Source organism: Nasonia vitripennis, chromosome 4, assembly GCF_009193385.2.
Source record: "Nasonia vitripennis strain AsymCx chromosome 4, Nvit_psr_1.1, whole genome shotgun sequence".
Taxonomy (NCBI): Eukaryota; Metazoa; Arthropoda; class Insecta; order Hymenoptera; family Pteromalidae; genus Nasonia; species Nasonia vitripennis.
The window spans coordinates 20,482,946-20,505,616 of NC_045760.1; the positions used below are offsets into that span (position 1 = coordinate 20,482,946).

Sequence of the window (22,671 nt, forward strand, 5' to 3'; positions counted from 1 at the left end):
TTTTCCAGGCCAAAAAAAGGACACTTTAAGCTCGCTCTTTAGGTCAAAAAAGCGCAGAAATCGTGCATATGTTACAGAAAAAGATTAAACTTTATTTTTCAAATATTAACCCTTAGTGAACACTTTATTTTTCCATAAAATGTCAACACTATATAAATCAATTGTTATTAATCAAATAAATTAAAAAAAAAGTATTTAAAAAGATACTTATATAGATGCATGAGTATATAATGCTGTCATAGTTATAATTACTTCATATAGAATATTTTTATTATTAGTTCTTATGCCGTTTCCATTAATCTATTATATTATATTATATCCATTAATCCATTATACTATTTATGAAAATAATACCTCTTCGAAAATGCATAGTGCTAAATTATAGACAGTGCATTTTTCATATACTTGATTAACTAATCTGCAGTACAAATTGTGCACAGTATCTGAAAAACGAATTCGCGGCAAATAACGCTTGTCTATTATTATTACAACAAATATCAAACTGAATAGCATAAACTTATGATGGCATATATTCAACGGCTCCTTGAAGTGGTGAAAAATAAACCGACGATACTTAAAAACGATAAACAAAAGAAATCAGGCGCCTAGCTCTCTATCATCAGCACTACTCTAAATACCAAAAATAAGTACGTATATTATTACTTCATACTATGAAATACTAGGCTACTCTAAAAACTATATGCTATATTTAATAATAATGATGATGATGATGATAATAATATTAGTAGGAAAGTTTCGACTTTCGCCGTGCGCAAACTATGTAATTGAAAGAACATTTGACTTGCGTATCGTCGTTGAAATGATAACACGAGTTCAAACGAAGATACATAAGTTAACTATTCTTTTGATAGTAATTATAAAAGAAATCTATAGAAAATTTGCATCTACTGCAATATAAGCGAATTACCGAGTTGACTGTTTACTCGCTCACCTGGTTCGCCAAGATATTTTCCATTATAATCTTCAAAAAATAAAAAAAATATATTGCCACGATGCTACTCGAGGCTGTGCTATTCTATTTACGCTAAAGTTTTTCACGTTAAATCCAAAGACAGCTAGAAATAAAGTAACGAAACGTCGCTAAACATTCAGAGAATTCAAAACTTAACAAAGAAAATAAATTTCACGTTTTTTTGAGTTCTCTCGACAGAAGATTTTCGCATTATTGGAGTGTAAATTATATATAATCTACTTTACTTGGACTGCAAATTTCAATGCTGATTATTTTTTCGTTGTGTTAAAACAAAGCATGTTAGAATAAAATTTTATGACATGCCGTAGCGTAAACCTCGATTTATGCCACGCTTGTGCAAAAATGCACTCGCTCAATCTCAGTTTACACACGTTGTGTCATAAAATACCGTACGATACTAGGGGGGTAAAGGGATTTCACCCTCGTGGGGACTTATCCGAGCGAAGCGAGGGTGAAACTACTTTACCGCAAAAGTGTCGTAATATACTAATTGCTGATATATATTTGATTTGAAAGTATCTCACACTCCTATAAGCAGATTTCTAACTAGAACCAAAATAAAAAATGTTATAAGATGTCGTTCTGTGTGTTTTTTAACTGTTACTGTTTGGTTTGTCAGTTGTTCTTGTTCTTCTTGTCACGATGACGTTGCTGTACTCACAATTCATCGTCGAAGGCTCTTTCGCATGTTGTCCTCGATAGATAGCAGACACTTTTTTCAAAAACTTAATCTTTTTACGGCATTGTGAGTATATTGCGTACACTTTATCATTGAGTTCTCCTGACAATGAATTCAAGATTGACAAAAGTTAAGTTTTGAATTCAGGGTACCTGGTTGAACAATAATGAACATCATCCCTGTGTTACCTTATCCTGAGCGAACAAAATTGGAAGGGATTGATTTTAGTAACATACTTGAAAATAATTGCAACAGTCATTTCCACAAATGGCCAAAGTTAGTCCACTTTCTCAAACTGTTGGTAAAATCGACAATTGACAACAATCTTCGAAAGGTCCCCAAACTATTTGTAGAAGCTCAAACCTCCAGAGAATATCGATCGACAGCAAATAAAACGACTACTGACTACGGCGAATAAGTCCTCTCTCTCCGTTGAAAATGAAAAGAGAAACAAACAAAAAACTCTAGTTTGCGCCTCTACGTAGGCTCGTGAGGAGAAATCGGACCTGTCCCCGTCGCCGCTGCCCTCGCCCTCGCCGTCGCTGCTCGCAGAGCTCGGTTGTCTTCCACTTCTACCACTGGCCGCATCCGAAGAGGCCTGTTGTTGTTGGAACGGCTGCTGCTCGGGCAGCACTTCCTCGCTTCTGTGAACCGTAAACGACGACTTTCCCTTCTTGCCGAAGCCCAGTCGCCGCTTGCGCCCCTCCTCGCCCACGCATGTTTTTTTCAAACAAACACGTCAGGCGGTTAACGCATTTTGCTTCTTTTTTTTCTACTTTTTTGTGAGATTGAAGTTTGCAGGTGTACGATGAAATATCTTCGTCGGTTCGCTCTGTTTTGTCTGTCAGTGTCTTTGTGTTCATGTGCGAATCATGAGAGTATTGTCATGTATGTAGAAAATGGATAGCTTAGAGTGCGACGTATCGTTCATTCATAAAGAAGATTAGATAAATTACAGTATGCGTGAGCAATGTAATATACCTAGAAATGAGATTAATGAAACAAGAGATCTATTATAATATCAACGTTTACACACGGTTCTAAACTTCTGCAAGACTTGTATATATTTGAACATATGAGTATATCAAAAGAAACACAAGTTTACAAAGAAACTGCTATAAGTATGATGTAAAGTTTATATATAAGTAATCAAGAAATCGTATCTTCCTCTATAGGAAGTTTAAGAAGTAATTAACGAAGAACATTAATTAAACCTCAATCGTTACTTTCAACATCTGCTGTAAGCTACTAGTCTGGTTATAATAAAATATACGTATAGTAAAGTGTGTGTATATAAATTAACATCGCGTTCGAATTGATTGAGCAAAATCATCACATCTGCACTATAATAACTCAATTCCGGTGATGATGATCGCATTACTCAACGAATCAAGGTACGATTATAAGAAAATGCAATATAAGTGTTAGCGCATCTTTGGATACCAGGAAGAATGCAGTATTTTACCTGTCGCCGAGAGCTGGCTCGTACTGTTGCTCTTCTTGCCCAATCCTGGCTGGTACTGGACGGCACTGGCACCGCCGTTGCTGCTGCCGCTGCCGCTTTTGCTGCTTGGCGAGCTTTTGCGACCCCGGCGTGCGCTTTCCTCCACGTGCAAACCCACCGCCGTATCGCTCAGACTGCCGTCTGATTTGAATACAAAACAACTGTTAGTTGGATTTCTTGCAAGAGAGTCAAGAGGGTTTATGCGGTTAGTCGGTTCGAGCACTTTTGGATTGAGTTCATGATGCGAATCCAAATGTTTGCAAAAGCTCAAATCAAAAGTACGTTTCAAATAGCAGCTATAAGTTATATTTGAAAAAAGTATACGCAAACTTGTTCATCGAATAAAGATGTGCAATACCGTACGATACAACTAGTTTGATTTACATAATAGATAGTTGATCTATTTGAAAGATTAGGGGAAAAACAACCAAATTTGCCAAAGATAGTGTCAAGAAAGTTCATTTTCGGCATGTATGTGGTGCTGTGATTCTATATTTACGCTCTATGGGACCTTATTGAGTCGATTGACCATTATATAGGCAAATGTAAAACCTCAATGGTTTTCATTCTCTGAACCCCTAATTTCTGGTAAAGAAATAATAGCATTAAAATTAGTAGACATTGAGGGTCGAATGGCGAATAAACGGATGTGCAGAATGCTATTAATGATGTGCAGACTATGTTCATACAACGAAAAGACCTAGCAGCGGTAAAGATAAAGTTAATCGTGACTTATTACGAGATACGTGAGCTTCGCGAAAAGCACAAAAAACTGCATTTTTGTCATTGGTGTCGCGGTCATTCTCGAAAGATATACGCGAGTCATCGAGTTATCGCGCTCGGAGGCGTTAAAAGACCGGAGATCTTGAAGGAATTTTTGGAAGCGAGCCAAATGGCAAGTACGGAGTAAGATCGTTTGAAGGGCATTGTGAAATGGAGAAACGCTTTTATAAATGTTAAATATGCGTGAATCATGCGAGACTCGATTTGAATGAAAATCAAAGGCGGAACGATACACGGTATGGCTTGCAGTTTGCATGCGGTAAGTTGTTGAAAATGTGACGTCGTCGAGGTAAGTATAGGCGAAACAAAAAGTTCAGCTTCGGAGCTGTCAAAAACGTGTGTACAACGAGATATAACAGTGGAACTGAAACATGTAACGACAGAAATTATATAAGGATGTAATAACGATAATACTAGTAATAATAATAGTAACAAGAGCATGCTGAAAGCCCGAAAAGTTTTGAAAAAAAAGAGAAAAGAGGAGAAGGAATGGGGAGAAGAGAGAAGAATCGAGAGATCGGTCGACTCACCAACTTTCTCGTCCGTGGGCGCGTCAGCATTGCTGAAGCTCCTGGTGAACTGGCCCCTCTTGATGCTGCCGTTGCGCCGATCGCTATTATGATCGTCGTGCTGATACCTGCTGGGCTTCTCGTATGAGCTGCTCTGGCTCGCGTAATCACTGCATTCGGGCATAGAGGACGAGCGTCGATTATTGCATCGGTCGTCGTTGCCGTAGCCGTCGTCGTCCACGCGTCCACGCGTCGGACGTTGGGATAATTCGTCGTGAAGACGACGACGCGACAAGCGGCGGCAATCATCGCAATCATCGCCGGAGCCGACGACGACCACGTTATCGTAGTCGACGTCGTTCGTTATCGCAGCGGTGGGGCGCAGTTCGTGGTGGTAGTGGGCCATTGACGGTTGCGCAGGTGGTGGTGGTGGTGGTGGATAGTCGCGATATTGGTCGTGGTGGTGGTGATAATTATGATGATGGTCGTCATGGGTGGTGGTGGTGGTGGTGGTCCGCGGGTATTTAGCAGTGTCGGAGGTAGCGGTATGGGAATCAAAGAGATTTGAATTAGCGTTACCGGGGCGGGGTGCTCGCTCATGGGGCCTACGTGGATCGCACGGGCCAAATCCGCAGTTTTCGCTGCACTGGCTCTCGCTCTCCATCGAGTACTCGTAGTACTCGAGGGTATCGCTAATGGCCACGTTCCTCTTGGGCTGCTGCTGCTGTTGCTGCTGCTGGGCAGGTCGTCTCTCCTTGGCGTCTAGCTCGAATTCGCGAGGCTCGGGACAGCTGCTATTGCGTCTGCGGCGCGGCCTGTGCTCCGTCCTTTGATGCTGCTGCTGCTGCTGCTGCTCCCTGGCCCTCTCCATCTCGAGCATCTCCTCGCGGCAGTCGGGACAGCTGTCTTTCCGGCGGCTCCTGTGCCTCGTGCCCTCCTCGAGGCCGTCCAGCCTGTTGTGCGCGCTTCGTTGTCTCGTCGGCTCGTAGTGGTAGTACCTCCGGTCTATCACCGTCTCCGCGGAGCCGAACTCCTCGTCGCTCTGTAGTACGGCTCGGGTTCTGTCCTCGTCGTACTGTCTTCTCCTCTCGGCAGCGGACCGGTCGATTTCCCGGCTCTCGGGGCAGCTGCTGTTCCTTCGTCGTCTCCGCCTCGAGTAATCCGAATAGGCCAATCCGGGATCCACGTCCGAGCGGAGGATCGGCGTCGACTCGGCGCGAGCCATTATCACACGCTTGCTCTGGTGCAAGCTCGGTACAGGCAGACTGTCCAGTGTATCGATTGAGTAAGGCACGTTTTCGTAGTAGGCCGGCGCCTCGGTCGCGATCGTCGCCTCGCGACCGGCCGCCTGGGCCCTGGCTCCGGTTATTCTTGGTCTCGACGAGTCCTCTAAATTCGCGTCATACTCGTCGCTACAGTATCTAACGGATTGTCGATTGTATTCTTCTGGGGCGAAGTATCGCTGATCGGCGGTGCCGGGTCCGTCGACGTAGCCCTCGTCCAGGAGGTTCGTCCAGTTGTCGTAGAGCGCGTAGTCGGCATTAAGGTAGGAATCGGTGCTCCTGGTGCGCCTGCGGCCGCCGCTGCGCCACCTGGACAGCTCCTCGAGCTCGCTCCTGTAGGCCGGATTGACCTCGTCGATGCTGCAGTAGATGTGCTCGTCGTTGTGCTCGAAGCCGTCGTTGACGAGGCCGCCGCCGGCCGCGGGCTTGCTCTCGACGAACTCGTTGTACTTTCGTTTGCTCGCGTCCACCGGCCCGTACTCGCTGGGCAGGTAGATCTCAGTCTCTCCGCAGCTGAGCTCGGAGTCGTAGCCGTACATGAGCCGGCTGGCGAGTCCGGGCTCGTGCTCGTCGTCGTCCACAGCGACGAGTCGCAGGTCGTTCTGGCGGCTCTTCTTCTTCCGGAGGTCGCGGATGAGCTTGCCGTCGCCGTTCGAGTCGTAGTAGGACTTGCTCCGGTCGCCCAGGGCCAGGATCTTGTCGCCGTAACCCTCGTCGCTGAGCGACATGTTCTTCTTGATCTTCTGCCGGGCCGTCTGGAGGCTGTCGTCGCTGAAGATGTTGCCGGAGACGCTCTCGTACTCGAAGCTGCGGCTGCGGCGCGACGACAGCGGGCCCTGGCGTCCCGTCGGGTGTCTGCTGCTGCGTCTTGTCAGCGTCGGCGTCGTCGTCGTCGCGAGGTCGTAGTCGTCGTGGTCGTCGCGTTGGCGGTGGTAGCAGTGGTAGGCGTCGTAGTCGAAGCTTCGCGCCTTGGAGGAAAGGAGGGATCTACGCATGCTCGATCGGTGGGTGGTGTTTTTGGTGGAGGTGTTCGAGTAGTCGAGTAGGCGAGGAGTGTGTCCCGAGGTCCAGCTGCTGCAAAAGAGGCTCCTCCTACGCGTGGTAGCGGCCGCGCTCGCCAGTGCCGCGGCTCTGGCGAGGGCTGCGTTGCTGCTGCTCGCACTGCTGGCAGTCTTCCCGGTCCCGCAGAGGGCGCTGCTGCTGCGCGTGCTTCGGTCCTGCCAGCTGCGCGAGCGCCGGTGATGGGGGGTGGAAAAGTGCCCAGCCGCCGCGGCGGAGCTCTGGCTGGCGATGGCAGTGGCGCTGACGAGGTGCGGGAGCGTGGGCTCGTAAGGGGCCGAGGAGCCGGACGAGGTGAGCTTGATGTCGGCGTAGCGCCAGTTCTTGGCGCGGAACTTGTCGATGAGGCGCTTGTTGAAGTTCACGCTGAGGCAGTCCTCGACGTAGATCTCGGGTATGCGGCTGGACTTGCCGCCGCCGCCGCCGCCACCGCGAGCGTTGTACTCGGGCTTGAGGAGCAGAGCCTCGCTGACGGTGTACTCGCTGGTCTCGGGGCTGTAGTAGCGCAGCACGCTCTCGTCGACGGTGTGGGAGCGCGTGAAGGGGGCGCGCATCCTCTTGCAAAGCGAGCGCACGACTGCGGACTTGCTCCGTACGAGGGGATTGTGGTGCGAGGGAAGATGGTAGTTGTGCTTGCTGTTCGGGTGGTACTTGCTCCTAGGCTTACAGGGATTGTTACTCGGGCAATGGCATTCACTGCAGGGTACCCTAAGACGGTGCTTGCGCCTAGCGCGCCTAGGGGGTAGGGGCATCGGGGATACGACACCGGGTATAAAAACGTTTTTAACTGTCGGTCTGCAAACAATTTTGTTCATATAGAGTTGCACCATTCCTTCTTTTACATATATAACATATCATTATCATTACAAATTATAGTTTGTTGATTGATTACTTGGCAGTTTACTTTGTTTCATACAAGAGATGTTGTAGATATTGATTGACTGATTTTGTATTCTGGTTCTGGTGATATATGCTTTGAGAGTCTCAGTGTGTGAAAGATTGAGATTAGAGTCAGGGGGCCCCATTCTTTGCTCTTTTGCTTTTGCTTTTATTGTTTCTTTGTTTGTTTTTGTTTTCATCAAAATGCCAATTCTCGGAAGACGCCTCGGGTCGATCGAACGAGCAGACTCTTGCCACGGAGAGAAACAGTGCAGTAAAATATACCAAAAGTATGGGAAATTTTACTCAAAAATACAGTAATTTGATCACAGAGCGAGAAGAGTGGGCAAATTACCGTGTAATAAAATTTCTAAGACAGTACAGTAATTTATGGCGATTGGTCGTTTGTACTAGACTACGTGATAAATTTTACTGTATTTTTCGATAATTTCGAAGCCGTTTCACGATTTTCCATAATCAGCTGTTCATACGCCTTGACGCGCCACCATGCAGATGTATTTTTAACGGACGCGGACCTTAAAGGTTGCAGGGTCGAGTCCCGATCGGAGTAGATTTTTTCTAAGGTGCTTTAACTTCAATTAATTTGTAATAAATGGAATCGCGAAAACGTTGTAACAAGGTGATGTGGTAAGGCCGGGAATTCGAATTTTTATGATTTTCAATGCTTCCATAAAAATTACTGTACTGTCTAGTAAAAGTTACTGAACTGTTGGTCTGTGACGAAATTACTGTTCAGTATGGTAAAAATTCCTGCAGAGTATACTAAATTTTACAGGACGGTTTCTCTCCGTCTGGACATTTCGCAACCTATGGATTTCGGGGTTCATGAACAGCGAAACAATGACTGATGCAAACAAAGCTTGTGCAGTTGCAGTGAGGTACATGTACAAGTATTTATTTAACAATTCAAAAACGCGAGCCCAAATGAACGAACGAAAAAAGAATAACACCGTTCAACCGACACACTGGCGCTTAACCGACGCCTTTAATCAACTTCAGAATGGGACGCTCTTTTATCTGTTTCTCGTGTTTTATCCTATAAAACTTGAATGCTTTATGTTCAAATCGCCATTAAATGGACATTGGCGTAATGCATTAGGAAGTGCAGCTCTAAGTGTCTACTTTCTAAGGCTCTAAACTAACTAAGAAGAAATAAGTCAGACTAATCGTGATTCAGGGGGGGGGAGGGCACATGTGAAGGAGGATCAAAGCAGTTCATAAGCAGGCAGGCCGCGAGCTACTCAATTACCACTAACTATGCGTATACAGATATCAAAATCTAGGGACGCAATCCAATCCGGCAATGTCCATTTAACTCAAGGATTTTCTGGTCTCGAGCTATCAGACTATGTTCATGCTGCCGAAATCAAGCCAATGCACGAGATATCTAGATATAGAGAAGAGAGATCTGCACCCGATCTCCTGGATGAGAGAGAAAAAGCCAGTCTGAGAGCTGTCGACTTAGGCTTTTACACAATTTCATCGAATAGAAGATGTGAGTTTTGTAACGGTGAGCAATCGGTGCGTGATATTTATATAATGGTGATACAGTAGTATAGAGCAAGTGTAAGGCCTGGATACTCACATCAGTCCCCGAGAGCCACGCGGCCTTTCAGACTGCGTGCTGAAGGCACTGCTCGTCACCGAGGCGATGCTCTCCATATCGGAATCGCCGAGATCGGCCAGAACGTCCTTTTCTGGACTGATATGGCCACGTCGCGACCTCGGCATCCTGTGCACGTGACTGTGCGACAGACTGTGAGGCTCGTGGCCCATCGACGGCAGATCCGAATCCGACAGTCCGCTGTATCGCCTCTCCCAACCTGTGCAAGACATTGCGATATAAGTGCGCGACAATGCACACACCGTACGAGTGCAGTATTCTCAGCATAGCCCTTCCGTACGCAACTGCATGCGTTATTGATTTTTAAAAAATTGCGCAAGACTATTCATGGGCTTTGAATATTTGCCAGGAGTGGTTGAAAATGCCAAGGCGCTTTCGCAAAGCACCTGCAGATAAGCACTTAGTACTCGACAAAATTCTAGTCATATTTGTAGTAATAAGAGAAATCACCTCCCATTCCACTTCGGTAAAAAGTGTGCATTGGCCGGTTTCGATGTCTGATGAATCTCGCTCTCTCCTCGAGATCTTGAGCGACGCGCTCTTTGAGGGCAGCATGCAAGTTGGCTGGTATTTGAGGCAGTTGGCGCTTTTTCGGCGAGCCCGTGGGCGTCGCGGTGGCAGACCTCGATCCGATTCTGTAAAAATTACTACACTTGATCATTAACATGGATGTCGATCTATGCGGGAAATGTGTGAAATCTCGTTTACCGGCGATATATAGAGACTCTATTACGGTAAGTATAGCTATAACGTATTCTCGTAAAAATCAAAGACACCGATCAGGCGTGAAAGGAATTGAGGAAACTCGATGAAAATCGGTAATACGAGTAGACTTCACGACTGAGCATTATCCAGAGATAGAGAGCGTGTCAAACCTCGCCGACATGTATCCGGATGTGTAGGGGATGGATCTGTGGTCCGGTGGCGAGAGAGACCGATGACCTGTGGGACTCTGCGAACGGCCCCGGTAGTGCAGGCTAGGTGAGTCCATTGGCGCTGCGCTGTGGGATCTGTGGCCGAGCATAGTCGTCCGGTGCGGCTCGTCCTGCAATAATGAGAAGCCCAAAGCTCACTGGCTTGCTCTCTCTATCTCTCTCCCCGACTCTCTCATCCTTCGAATATAATAGATACATATATACGCTCTCTCCTTCTCTCTGCTTCTGCCTCTATGTGTGCGCTCCGAGCTTTATCTAGGCTATGTTTCAATTCTGCTTTTGCTCCTCGAGCAAGAGAGAGAGAGAGAGAGAGAGAGAGAGAGAGAGTGAGAGAGAGAGAGAGAGAGAGAAGTCTCAGTTAGGAATTTTCAACTGTGGCGCTCTGGTGTGGTTGTAGATTGAAGTGAGCGTTGGTACGATTAAGAATTGTGCCAGTTGGATCACTTTTATATTATATTGCCGAGTTTGGACGTTTGCTAACTACATTCAGTTAGCTTTGTACACGCAGAAAGTGAAAAATTACCTTCTTATCAGGATATATAAAATTGTTCAATCAAACGAGATCATCTTAAAACTTATTGAACACAAAAAAACGAGAGCGCCACAATGAAAACACCTACGAAACGTATCACATCATATGCTATAGCATAACTGCATAAATCTATGAAATGGCAATCACCTAATAGTACAAAATCAAAGTAAAAATAAAACAAACATACGATTACATATAAATGAATTAATGATTAAAAGACACACTGGTAGTACATACGGAGAACTGTCGGAAATTGACCTTTCGGTATTGATGATAGCCGGATATGGAGGCGGGCTGTTCGCGCGAGCCCATAAGGGCGGCGCGTTTCCTGCCCTGGGGCGACATATCCCTGCGGCTGCGGTGCTCACCGTCCACGCAAAGCTCCTTCTCCGGCGGCGGGCTGGAATAGTGGCTGCAGTCCAGCAGTCGTGCGCGAATTTTTAATTTATTTTCTCAGATTAGTCATCGCGATTAAAATATAATTATATACTGTGTGGTGGTGGATGTGGCGGGTAGGGACTAGACGAATTTACGGGGAGGAGACTTTCGAGTACGACTAATTGGACGTGAGGCGTGAGAGCTTCCGTGGAGGTGTGCGTGTGCTCATTCATACTTTGGCATAAGTGTATGTATCATTTCGAATTACTCGTATATTTCGTATAATGTTAGCAACATTGAGGAGGACATAAGCAACTTTGAATTTCCCAATTGGACGCGCGAATTATTCAGTTTGTTATAATACCAAGCGACATGAACCAATAAAAACCAGCCTCGTGTAAGTATGCGTTTCCTGCACACATGACACAATTATATACCTGCGCCTGAAATTTGTTAGCTTGAATTCGAATGACAAACGCACAGGCACAACAACACGTCGCCTATTTCTTGCTATGTAAAATTCAAGTTCAATAATGACATAAGCTACGTATAATATATTATATACTGGTATGCGTAAGACATGCTGCATTCGAACATTTTACAACATCGTGCGTTTGACCGTAAACGACCTTAACTACTTAGCAAGTCAAACCGAACAGATAAACGTCTGCATCGCTTAAAAATTCATCTCCAAAGCAGCAGCAATATATTCCGATCGCAATTCACGATTGAAGCCATCCGAATGCAGCAGTTCGTTGTTACAATGTGGCGGTATATCGTGTGCACGTTCACATTCAATCGAAGCTACATAGAAACTGCACTCGCTTGGATAATCTTCGCGCGTGCGTTTTAGCGCTGATGTCTCTATATGCGAGAGTATGATGTACGAACACACACATACACTCACAACGCATGTATACTGCTCCCATAGCTCGCATTCGTAAGCCCATCTATAAGAAGCCATGTTCCTCGCGCGCGCAAGTACATCTTTAACTATTGATATAAATCGTACCGCAATTGATACGCGAAGCATGTCGAGCGATGACGCGAACATCAATGAACTTTATTATTTTTCTAATTGCTACGATCGAACAGAATTGAACAGGCTACTGCTGAGGGTATAATGGCTACAACAAATTCAATTGCGTTTTCGTCGGCTGTGTGGAACGTACGTAGGCAACTTGCTTTAACGATCTTGAAGTGTCGAGTGGGCGTGGAATTGCATATCTTGAGTGTGTTTCGTGTATCAGTTTGTATGCTAAGGCCGGTTCTAGAGAAGAACTATGCATATTAAGGTAGTGGCAAACAAAAACAGGCCGCCTTTAAACAGACACACATGAACGCATGATTCATGAGAGAAAAATATAGAATATTAAATAATCGTACCGCTTATAATTTGGCGGCATATTATGAAACCTAAAAAGTAAATAAAGAAGCACAGAGTTAAAACAGAATCGAAATCAGTTACGGAGGCTTCGCGCTCGACTGTCGTATAGAACAGAAACAAAAAGAAAAAGAAAGACAAATAGATAAGAAGGAGCGAGTTGTCTTCGCGACCGAGAGCATAACAATCTCCGTACTGACTATGGTTTTCGAAAAGTTCTCGCGACATACCCTCCATTCATTCCAGCTTTTTTTCTCTTGTGCGCAGTCCAGGCTCTTGAAATATCACTCGGTCCCCCTCGATCATATTTCGCTCACTGCACATTATGAAACCGAGGATCTAGTTGCTCCGAGCGCATTTCCCCAAGTGTAATCGAATTAGACACGGACCTTGGGGGCGGCGCGCAATCGACACCTCGACTCAACTTTTTCAAATGCGGCCGATAACGTACGCGATTTAAAGATACTCTCCGCGCGATGCACTTCGATCAGCAAAGATAACAACAGCGAGAAACCCATCGAGCATCAGCCGCGCGGACGTGCGAGCGAGAATGGCACGCGTCAATACTCCGCAATGGATTTATCAATGCGCTATACTGAAACCCGCCCCGAGTTATCCCATTAGAGCATATTGAACGTTTTATTAAATATGTGCAGATGGAGGCGGCGCTCGCGCGGTGTGCTAGTAGTAAGCGCCGCGAAAAAGGCGAAACTGGAGTAGAGGGAGAGAGAGAGAGAGAGAGAGAGAGAGAGAGAGAGAGAGAGAGAGAGAGAGAGAGAGAGAGAGAGAAGTTTCACGAGAGGTTAGGTACAGGGAGGCTAGGTCGACTACAGCGCTGCATTCATTGCCGCATCCCCTGCTGCCATATACTACTACATTGCACGGGCGAGGGCAAAATCAGCAGTCGTTAGTTTTCAGCGCATGCATATCGTTATTAACTTTTGTCGGCGGCCACTCTGCCATCCGCAGGCGAATCACGAATTTCGCGCTTTTCATCGAAGGGCTTTATACAGAAACTCACCCGCGCCCGCCGGAGAAATGGCGTGGACACGAGCGGAATGCAGAAGCGCGCGAGTAGGCGCTCAAAAATGTATTTGTATCGCCGGTACGTGTGCAAGCGCAAAAATTGATGAACGACTGTCGCGCTGAGTTATCGCCGCCGCAGTGGAGGAGGGATTTTGCGGGAATTATGAGCTCTGCGTGAAGTGTATGCGTGCCAGCAAACTCGGAGCGCCCGAGAGAATGCAGATGTGACGTGTGGACTTTTTCGACTCACGATTCCAGCCACATGCTCGTCTCGGGGAAGCTCTCGCGCAGCAAACATCAGCAGATCGTCTCGCCGATGCGCTGGCGCCAAGAAAGAGCTTGTTCGCGAGAAGGCAGAACGAGAAGAAGCACTAAAACTACACGGCGACTCTCTACCGACTCGACGCACTGGAACATTCGTTTCGCCTTCGTGATTTCGTCCACTCGCGCGACACACTTTCAAAATATCGAGAATATCGAGGAGGATGGACGGGAACACTTGGCCGCGCGAGGACGGCAGCAGCCGCACCGCCGCGCGGATTAATCCGGCGATTAAGAGCAATGCATCGAGGCTAGCCGCACTTTCTCTCTCTCTCTCTCTCTCTCTCTCTCTCTCTCTCTCTCTCTCTCACTGCATGCTGCCGCACTCGTGCTCTCCGCGCGTCACCTCGTCGTCACCGGTGCGACAGAAAAATCGCCCGAAAAAGCCAGTCCGCTGGCTACGGCGCTCGTAGGCCAACTGCCATGTCAATTGGCTTGTTGCCCAGCTTTATAACTCGCCGCGCACACAAACACACACACACGCACGCGAGCTTCCCTCTCCCCCTTTCGCCGGAGCTACCCTCTCTCGCCGAGCCAAGAGACTCGCTGCTCGGAGTCCCTTTTATGCCGTACACACGGGCCGCGCGCGGAGGGAAGCTCATGTCAGAATGACAACGCTGGCGGACGACCTCAGGCAGCCGCTATCAGCCGGCGTCGCGGCCGAGTGATCACGCGGGGAGTACAGCCTGTGTGCGTCTATTACTTATATACTACGACTTTTTTGATCACGCTCGCTACTTTTCTCGCAGCTCCTTATTGAGGGGCGACGCAACTCGTGCACTCTTTCTCAAGCTCACTTTCATTAATTCTACTCTAATTGGACAGTTGCGGAATCCGACGATGTGCTCGACGATAGTCGCCGACGACCGCGATGTTCGCGGAAAAACATCGCCATTTTTGAAAATTCATAAACGCGCGTCTCGCTCCCAAGTGCAGCGATGGAATTTAAGTGGAGCAACGTCTCTCTGTCACGAATCCCGAAGCGAAACGCGGCAAAGCGCTGTCGGGAGAGGGGTCTAAAATGCTTTAGCCGCGCGGAGATTCGTCCGATTTTATAATGAGTTCCCGACGGCGGAGCGGGAGGCGAGTTTCGCTTAATTTCGTCGAGGCGAATTAGCGGCCGACTGCATAATTATTAGCGTACGAAGAAAGTCTGCACTCGCGAACGCGAGTGACGCGACTCGCGGATGAGCAATGCCTCACGAGGAAACTTTGCGGCGTTGACGCTTGACGCGTTTAACTGCCCCTGCATGCAGATGGCAAGAATCCCAGCTATGCGCTCTGGGTGTATTATAAATAAATTGATCGATCCCGCGCTGTACGGGACCGTTACCTTCTTTTTTCTCGCGACAAAATTAAAACGCGCGCGTTTTCCCCCTCTGCAGCACAAGAGAAATTATATAGAAATATTTCTGCGAAATGCTTGCGTCAGTGGAAATGCACACCCATAGGTCAGAGTAATTCTGCGCTTGAGCCAAGATGAAAGTAAGTAAGATATTTCCAATGCGCTCGATCGTCGGAATCGAAACATGGGATTTATTCGATTTTATAACGTCGTGCACAGAACATCTATTCCTGCTATTATACAAGTACCTCGTACAGCACCCGTACACGCGAGGCCATCGCCTTTCGAATTTACACGCATATAGATATTACGTACATCAAGGGGCAGATCGTGAGCATGAATATGCATCGAACGAGGCTCACCTGGAAGAGCTGCCGATGCTACTGATGCTCGCGCCGTCGGCCGTTCTTCGGTGCTCCCTCGAGCCGTCGCAGTCGGTTATGTCGCACTCGGACGTGTCGGAGTCGCTCAGTCTCGATGTGGTCGACGGTGGGCTCAGGTGACAGTCGCCCGGCGTCGTCACGACATCGTCGACCGTGTCTTGATAGTAGCTGCGATCAGAATTCAAACGACTTAATTGCTTACTCATTATATTCGCTGCTTTTGTACGTTTGCAGTATGGCAGGAGAGTCTACGCGAGAAAGGGATTATTTACAAGAACTCGTAAAAACGTCGAGACCATAAAGAAATAAAGGAAGAGTACATAAGTCTGTCGGTATACACTGGGCGCACTTGGCCTGAAAAAGTCCCGGAAATGCATGCGTGTGCAGAAGAAGGCGCAGCACATGGTACATTATAAGAAATCGGCGGCGCTGCACCTACCCAGCTTGGCGATGCTCCTCGTGGGCCATGAGATAGTGCCACTCGAGCTCGTCGTTGAGCGAGGAGGCGGCAAGGCTGAGTATGACCTCGCCGAGGAAGTCGTTGGCACCGTATCTCCCGTAATCCCAGACGGTGATCTCGAGTGAGCGCTGCCTCAGCTCGGACCACCTGATACCGTTGTAGACGAAGGTTTGGTCCCATCGCGGCTCGTTCGTGTTGGCCAGTGTCTTCGTTCGCTTCTTCGACTTCTCGCTGCAAAATGTGCCGATTGACATTACCCCTCTAATATATAATGCGCTTCCATTCTATTGCGCTCTTATTCTTCGCTCGAGCACGTCTCAACGACGATGCCGCGATAATGCAGCCCCGGCGCGGCTCTGACGCGATCACACGACTACGTTATATCTTATACACGAGCAGCGCCGATATAAACACTTTGTGAAGAAAATTATCGGGATTATGCGGCTGGCGTGCGTGTATTTACACACGTATAATTAGACGCGGAATTATAATAGTGACGTCCATCATGTGCGTTACAACAAAGAACGCCATGAACGTGTCTTTATAATCTAAAATGGATATTAATAGCAACGACCTAATTAGATCATCAATGCTATTTTTATTATCATGCTATATGGGTAGGCGCATTTTAATTACGAAGAAGCGATCCGTACCTTCTGTCAGGAAGCAGGTAAACCTTGGCGTAAGAACTTCGTGGCTGGCCGTTGCTGCGCGGCGTCAGTCCTGTCGCGCAGACGAGCGTCACCATGAGCTGCAAAACGCCCGGGTTGAAGTTCAGCTTGACCTGGATCCTGCCGCCGACGCTGTTTCCGCCCGCAGTCGGCTGGGCCGTTATCGGATGCCGAAACTGCCTGCTGGCGGCCCGGCCAGTGGCGTAGAGGTCAGGCGAGCCTGGCGACGTCACCAGCACCGATGGCTTGTTACCCCGCGCATCGTACAGTTCTGCTCGTTGTTCGCATTGCCGGCAGAGAAAGCGCGCACGGAACAACAAAGAGATCGTCGCATTAGTTGGATCTTTGGGTCTTGATGGACTTGGCTGTGCACAGAGAATAACGGCTGGGTAGCTGTTTTACCGACCGTCGGCAATCGCATATCGTTAACGATTGCACGAGAGTAGTACGCAGTTGCAGCCTCTTCGATTAACGGATAACAGGTTTTTTGGGCAAAAAAAACATGGCTACACCAGTTCAGAAATCATCTGTATTTCAGCACCGACGATGCAACACGATACTTGCAGGGAGCAGCAAAATATTTAATATTTACACGTCTCAGGGACAGCACACCTGCAAGACGTATACTGACGGGAATGCGGCCAACCGCACAGTGTTAACAAAGGGACCATTGTTTTCCGTGCACAGTGCCATTATATGATGTGAAATTATTACATTGAAAGGTCGTAATAAATATATATATATATATGCACATACACACAAAAACATGGCTTTGAGGTATTTTACGACTTCATTTCCGTTTAATTTTAAAATGCCATCGTCGATTGGATTATTGGCATTGGCAGGGGCTGCTTTTTTCAGGGGTAACAACTGTGTGAGTTTTAGGATTTGACACCAGAACTACGTACATATCAAGGCCGTTAACATCGATGATTAGCTTTTACGATTATTATTTAAGCTTATACAAACAGGACTGTAGTATCATTTCCGACGAACCTCTCTCAATGAGATTAAAGAGCACTGCCCTGATAAATTCGAAATAACTCTACCTTTTGTCCTGAATCCAATTAAATTATAATATTTTACATTTAAATACTGGTTGTTGCTCCCATAAGATATAAACTAGTCTTATAATTGTATACGTGGTGTAGAAACAGTTTGGAAGGGTGCATCGGTACTACTATCTACGTTCATATCTACGTTCTCACTTTAATACATTTTCGTAATATCTTCTATGGAAATATATAAATGGTAATAAAAAAATATATATGTATAAAAAGATAAAAATTCATATGACCAAAACATCAATGTTATAGATAATGCAAAGCACTTAAAAATGATGATTATATAAAAGGTTAAGCATTTCCATTAGGGGCATCGGTGGAATGGGGTTATACATATATTTATATTTATATATATTGAGCTAAAACAAAAACGAGACACTTTGGCTTAAGTAAGTATAATTTTGTATCTAAAAAGACAGAGACAAGAAAGTGGACTCTTATATATAATTTATTTATATAATGATTGGATATTGTTAAGGGGTGAAGGTACATCAATTCCGCATTGGTATATTCGAGGTGGTGGTAGCAACAATAATAATATTTGATCCGAAGAAATTTTGATTTATAAATGTGTGCCTACCCCATAGAATACATTTCTTTAGACCTGGAATGCGAAACATCATATAATCTGTGACAATATAGCTGTCCTCTCGCATTAGCTATAAAAGGGGTTTATTTATTCTTATAAAGATAACTAAGACGCACAGTTAACTAAGTTCAACTCTACTGCTAAATTTTTCATCTATGGCTTTTTCGTTAACTATAATCGGCATAGCTCTCAATGTACAAAAATCGTGCAGAATTTTTACCTACAGGTAATTTCGCATATTATTTTCTAATTGTGATTCTGATGAGTTGAAAATACTTAGATTGCTGCCATAATGAGTATATAGTAAATAATGTTAATCTAACCTTACGTAATAATTAGTAGCGTAGCGTCTTTTTTAACTTATTATAATATAAGCATAGTGTGGTATGAAACGATATGAGATTCGGTGTAGTTAGGATTTATGAATACAAAAACAACATACGCAATAGACCTTTTGAGCCTTGAATTCAACTCGAAACTTAACATTTATAAGTTTCATAAGTTATATGCAAGACTTGTGTATTTTTTGGAACTTTTTTACCAAAATAGAAAGATTATTATATTGTTATTATTATTTCCCTACCTTACACCGAGTCTCATATGATTGAAATTTCGGACGTATCATGAAAAATGTCTCGACAGTGGTCAATTTATATCCATTTATGAAAATGGTACATATCAAATTAACTTGAACACTCATCCAAGACAAATTGAAAGATACGCCTCTAAAAAAGAGCAATGGATTTTAGTTTACAAGGTGGCTGAGATCATACTATCATTGACAAGAAGTATTTCAGCACCTGTGTTACCATCGCGAGAGAGAAAGAGAAGGAGACAAAGACAGAGAGAAAGAGAGAGGAAGGCAGAAAATGTGTCGAGTGAACTATTCACCTTTATGATGAGATTGCTGGGGAAGGGTGATTTCATGCTTCTGTCGCCATTGTGACTGTGTGGCAACACGCCTCGGCGTTAAGGCACCTCCACCGGGACTTCCGGGGCCCGTTTGCGGTCCGATTTGTCCGGGATGGCCCAGAGGTATCATCGGCAGCTGCGGCGTTGTGATCTGCTTGACAGGCAAGCCGCCGTCACTCGTAGCGTTGAGGTCGCGCGAGACCACGAGCTCGACCTGGGGCTCCGAGCGCGACATCGCTATTATGTCAGAGACCTCTTGGAAGCTTTTGCCCTGGAGTATGCATCCATTCCACTCCAGTACCTCATCGCCTACATACGCACGGATGCCCAGAATGTCGTTCGTGTATAATTTTAGGGGTGGATTGGTCGAGTAATCTACTTCACTTCGTACGCATATCGGCGCAGTAAAGTAGATAAGTTTAAAATTAGTGGCGCTTTATTCGAAAGCTGCTAAATCCGTTAAACTCTCAAACATATTCGCATACACAACTTGAATAAGTGTACGATACTGTGAAATGAAAAGATGTTCTGATGATTTCTCGAAGTGATTTTAGGATTTAGCAGGTTTTAAAATGAAGTGCTTTGTAAATTTCTTAACATCTATTTGCGTCATTCCACCTCTAGTGTTCTCTAATCAACAAGATAATTATGTTGGATTTCGTGAATCTAAAATACGTACTATGGATAAACTCCATCGCAAGCATGTGAAAAAATTATTGCTTCAGAAAGCATGAGAGTGATTCGTTTCGACGGAGTGAGTTAAGTGATTCTATTATGAGCTAATAATCATGGTTGTTGATTGTTTTTTCTTCATTTATCTTCTTGATACAACTACTGGAGATGAAATGGTTCACCTTATAATTCTGGAATTTCACTTCTCAATGTCTACTTTGTTAAATATAGATCGTGTTAGAAAATTTCCATGTTAGTATTACGCAACAAATTAGCAATTTTCGCACTATACTCTTTATTTACTTATATAAAGTAACCTAAGTAATTAAAAATAAATCTATAATTTAATTTTTAAACTTTAAACTTTCATTATAATCATCCAACAAAAATTACCACTAAGTATATTTCACCAACTATTATTAGTCTATTACGCCTACCTCGATTAAGGGGTAAAGCCTGGGTTAAATCCTGCAAAAAACAAAAAGATATTCTTCTTGCCAAAAAATTTTTGATTTGATGTAATTTGAAAAAAAAAATTCTATTGAAACTATATAAAATATACACCATTTTTATCGAAAAAAAACACGTTTATACCTTGTAAAATCATTGACCAAAATTCATGACATTTCACTATATAAATAAGTGTTTTTAGTCACTTGCCACGGCTTTTTGAAAGATCCGGACCGTCTTCTTTACTCTATTCGGGCTTAAAATGTACCTTAAACATGTCCCCTCGGACCGATCGAGAGACATTTCTTATAAATATAAATTATTGCTAGCAATGTTTAATTGATGTTTTTCAGATAACGAAATTTGTTGCTAACTATATTTAATTTATATTTATAAGAAATGTCTCTCGATCGGTCCAAGGGGACATGTTTAAGGTACATTGTAAGCCCGGATAAAGTAAAGAAGACGGTCCGGATCTTTCAAAAAGCCGTGGCAAGTGACTAAAAACACTTATTTATATAGTGAAATGTCATGAATTTTGGTCAATGATTTTACAAGGTATATACGTGTTTATTTTTCGATAAAAATGGTGTATATTTTATATATTTTCAATAGAATTTTTTTTTCCAATTACATCAAATCAAAAATTTTTTGGCAAGAAGAATATCTTTTTGTTTTTTTGCAGGATTTAACCCAGGCTTGACCCCTTAATGGATAAAAAATAACACATCATCAGAAAAACCACTCTAAAATCAGTGAAATTCCACTATATATCATGAAACATTCTAATATAAAATAGAGTCAAATAAGTAGTTGATAAGAAACGAAAAAAAAACAATGACGAAGATCAAGAGATAGAAGAGGATGAAAATATGAAGAGAGAGAGGAAGGGAGAGAGGGTATAGAGGGAGGGGAAAGAGAGAGATGGAGAGAGAGAGAGAGAGAGAGAGAGAGAGAGAGAGAGAGAGAGAGAGAGAGAGAGAAAGAGAGTGAGAGAGATTGCTCACCGTTCCTGAGTTGTCCGTTGAGGTCGGCGGGACTACCTTTTTTGACCTTCTCTATAAGGGCACCTATTGTTCCATCCCGTAAAAGTTGGCCACCGACGACCTTCAGCCCAAGTATGCTACTACTGCTTACACCCGAGCCTTGCGACGACTTGTCCAGGACCATACGGCCGATCATTTTCTGGCCATCGCTGCTCACTTGCCAGGGCGATGGATACTAATTACAGCAGACCGCCACAACAAGTCCCAAATTGGTATGGATTTCTTTTTACACTTTTTCATTGACGCGTGATGCGCTCTTATGATTTGACAGTGCTAATGTTGATACATCTTATACTTTCTAAAGTGTCAAAAAACTTCATTTTCCGAGTTCACATAAATTGATTAAATTATTAAAATGAGAAAAAAGGATGTTTGGTATATACCGAACCTTCATTAAAGACCAACTTTAGCATCGTCTAGGCATTAATAATGATAGTGTGTATAAATAAAATATAAATAATGCAGCATGAAGGTTTTAGCTTCAGATATGACAAAAGATAGCAAGCAAGGACGAGTAGGAGGGTAAATAAGAGGCCTAATCCTAATGTAACATAAGATACATGCTGCACATGCGTATAACACTTAATTAAAGAATTGTGCAAGGACTTGAAGGTTATCTAGTTTAACACACATGTAGCAGGTAAGTATGACAGTTCGTGCAGACATTTTTACAGTATATTACAACAAAATACACATATAGATAACAACAACTGTTGCGATTTGAGCATCATGCAAGATTACAATTCATGTACAGACATGAATGAGAACGTCGCAAATTTGAAAATTGCAGGAAAATGAATTTCTTTTTTATCATATGTCATACAATACGACAATTCATTATCGAACGTTAAATTTGAAGTTATGCGGGAGTGAAAGAGATTTATATTATTACTCCAAAATTATAAGGATCTACTCTTGGGAGGGGGCGTAGTATTTTTAGATGTTATTTATAACGTGTAGTTGTGTGTGTTAAGGCCCAAATGTACAAGAATGAATGACGATTTTCAACCTCGAGGTTCATACCTACTAATGTGTAAGTCATATAACAGAAGAATATTATACGTTGATGAATGTTAAATCGTAAAACTTGTACAGCGAATTTTAGTCTTTATACAAGTTAATGCCGTAGAAGAAAAACCATTTTTCGCATAACCTTGCATTCACTCAA

The 22,671-nt window shown here is 44.4% G+C and overlaps 1 protein-coding gene across 16 annotated transcripts in view; it reads right to left on the minus strand.

Annotated features, from left to right (window-relative positions):
- The window catches only part of LOC100121009 (regulating synaptic membrane exocytosis protein 2), a 74,078-nt gene that overhangs the window by 17,948 nt on the left and 33,459 nt on the right, over positions 1-22,671 (minus strand). For 8 of the 16 annotated variants that reach the window (XM_031929145.2, XM_032599159.1, XM_032599160.1 and 5 more), the window contains 13 exons: positions 21,465-21,678; positions 19,315-19,644; positions 18,415-18,462; positions 16,753-17,041; positions 16,079-16,330; positions 15,619-15,807; positions 12,567-12,596; positions 11,040-11,214; positions 10,211-10,380; positions 9,786-9,982; positions 9,297-9,534; positions 4,491-7,606; positions 3,139-3,318 (listed from right to left, as the gene is read on the minus strand). In XM_031929145.2, coding sequence (XP_031785005.1) covers positions 3,139-3,318; positions 4,491-7,606; positions 9,297-9,534; positions 9,786-9,982; positions 10,211-10,380; positions 11,040-11,214; positions 12,567-12,596; positions 15,619-15,807; positions 16,079-16,330; positions 16,753-17,041; positions 18,415-18,462; positions 19,315-19,644; positions 21,465-21,678 — 5,428 coding nt within the window. Of the gene's footprint in view, positions 1-2,179; positions 2,391-3,138; positions 3,319-4,490; positions 7,607-9,296; positions 9,535-9,785; positions 9,983-10,210; positions 10,381-11,039; positions 11,215-12,566; positions 12,597-15,618; positions 15,808-16,078; positions 16,331-16,752; positions 17,042-18,414; positions 18,463-19,314; positions 19,645-21,464; positions 21,679-22,671 lie in introns of all 16 variants that reach the window. The other 8 variants (XM_031929151.2, XM_031929147.2, XM_031929146.2 and 5 more) reach the window with 8 other exon arrangements.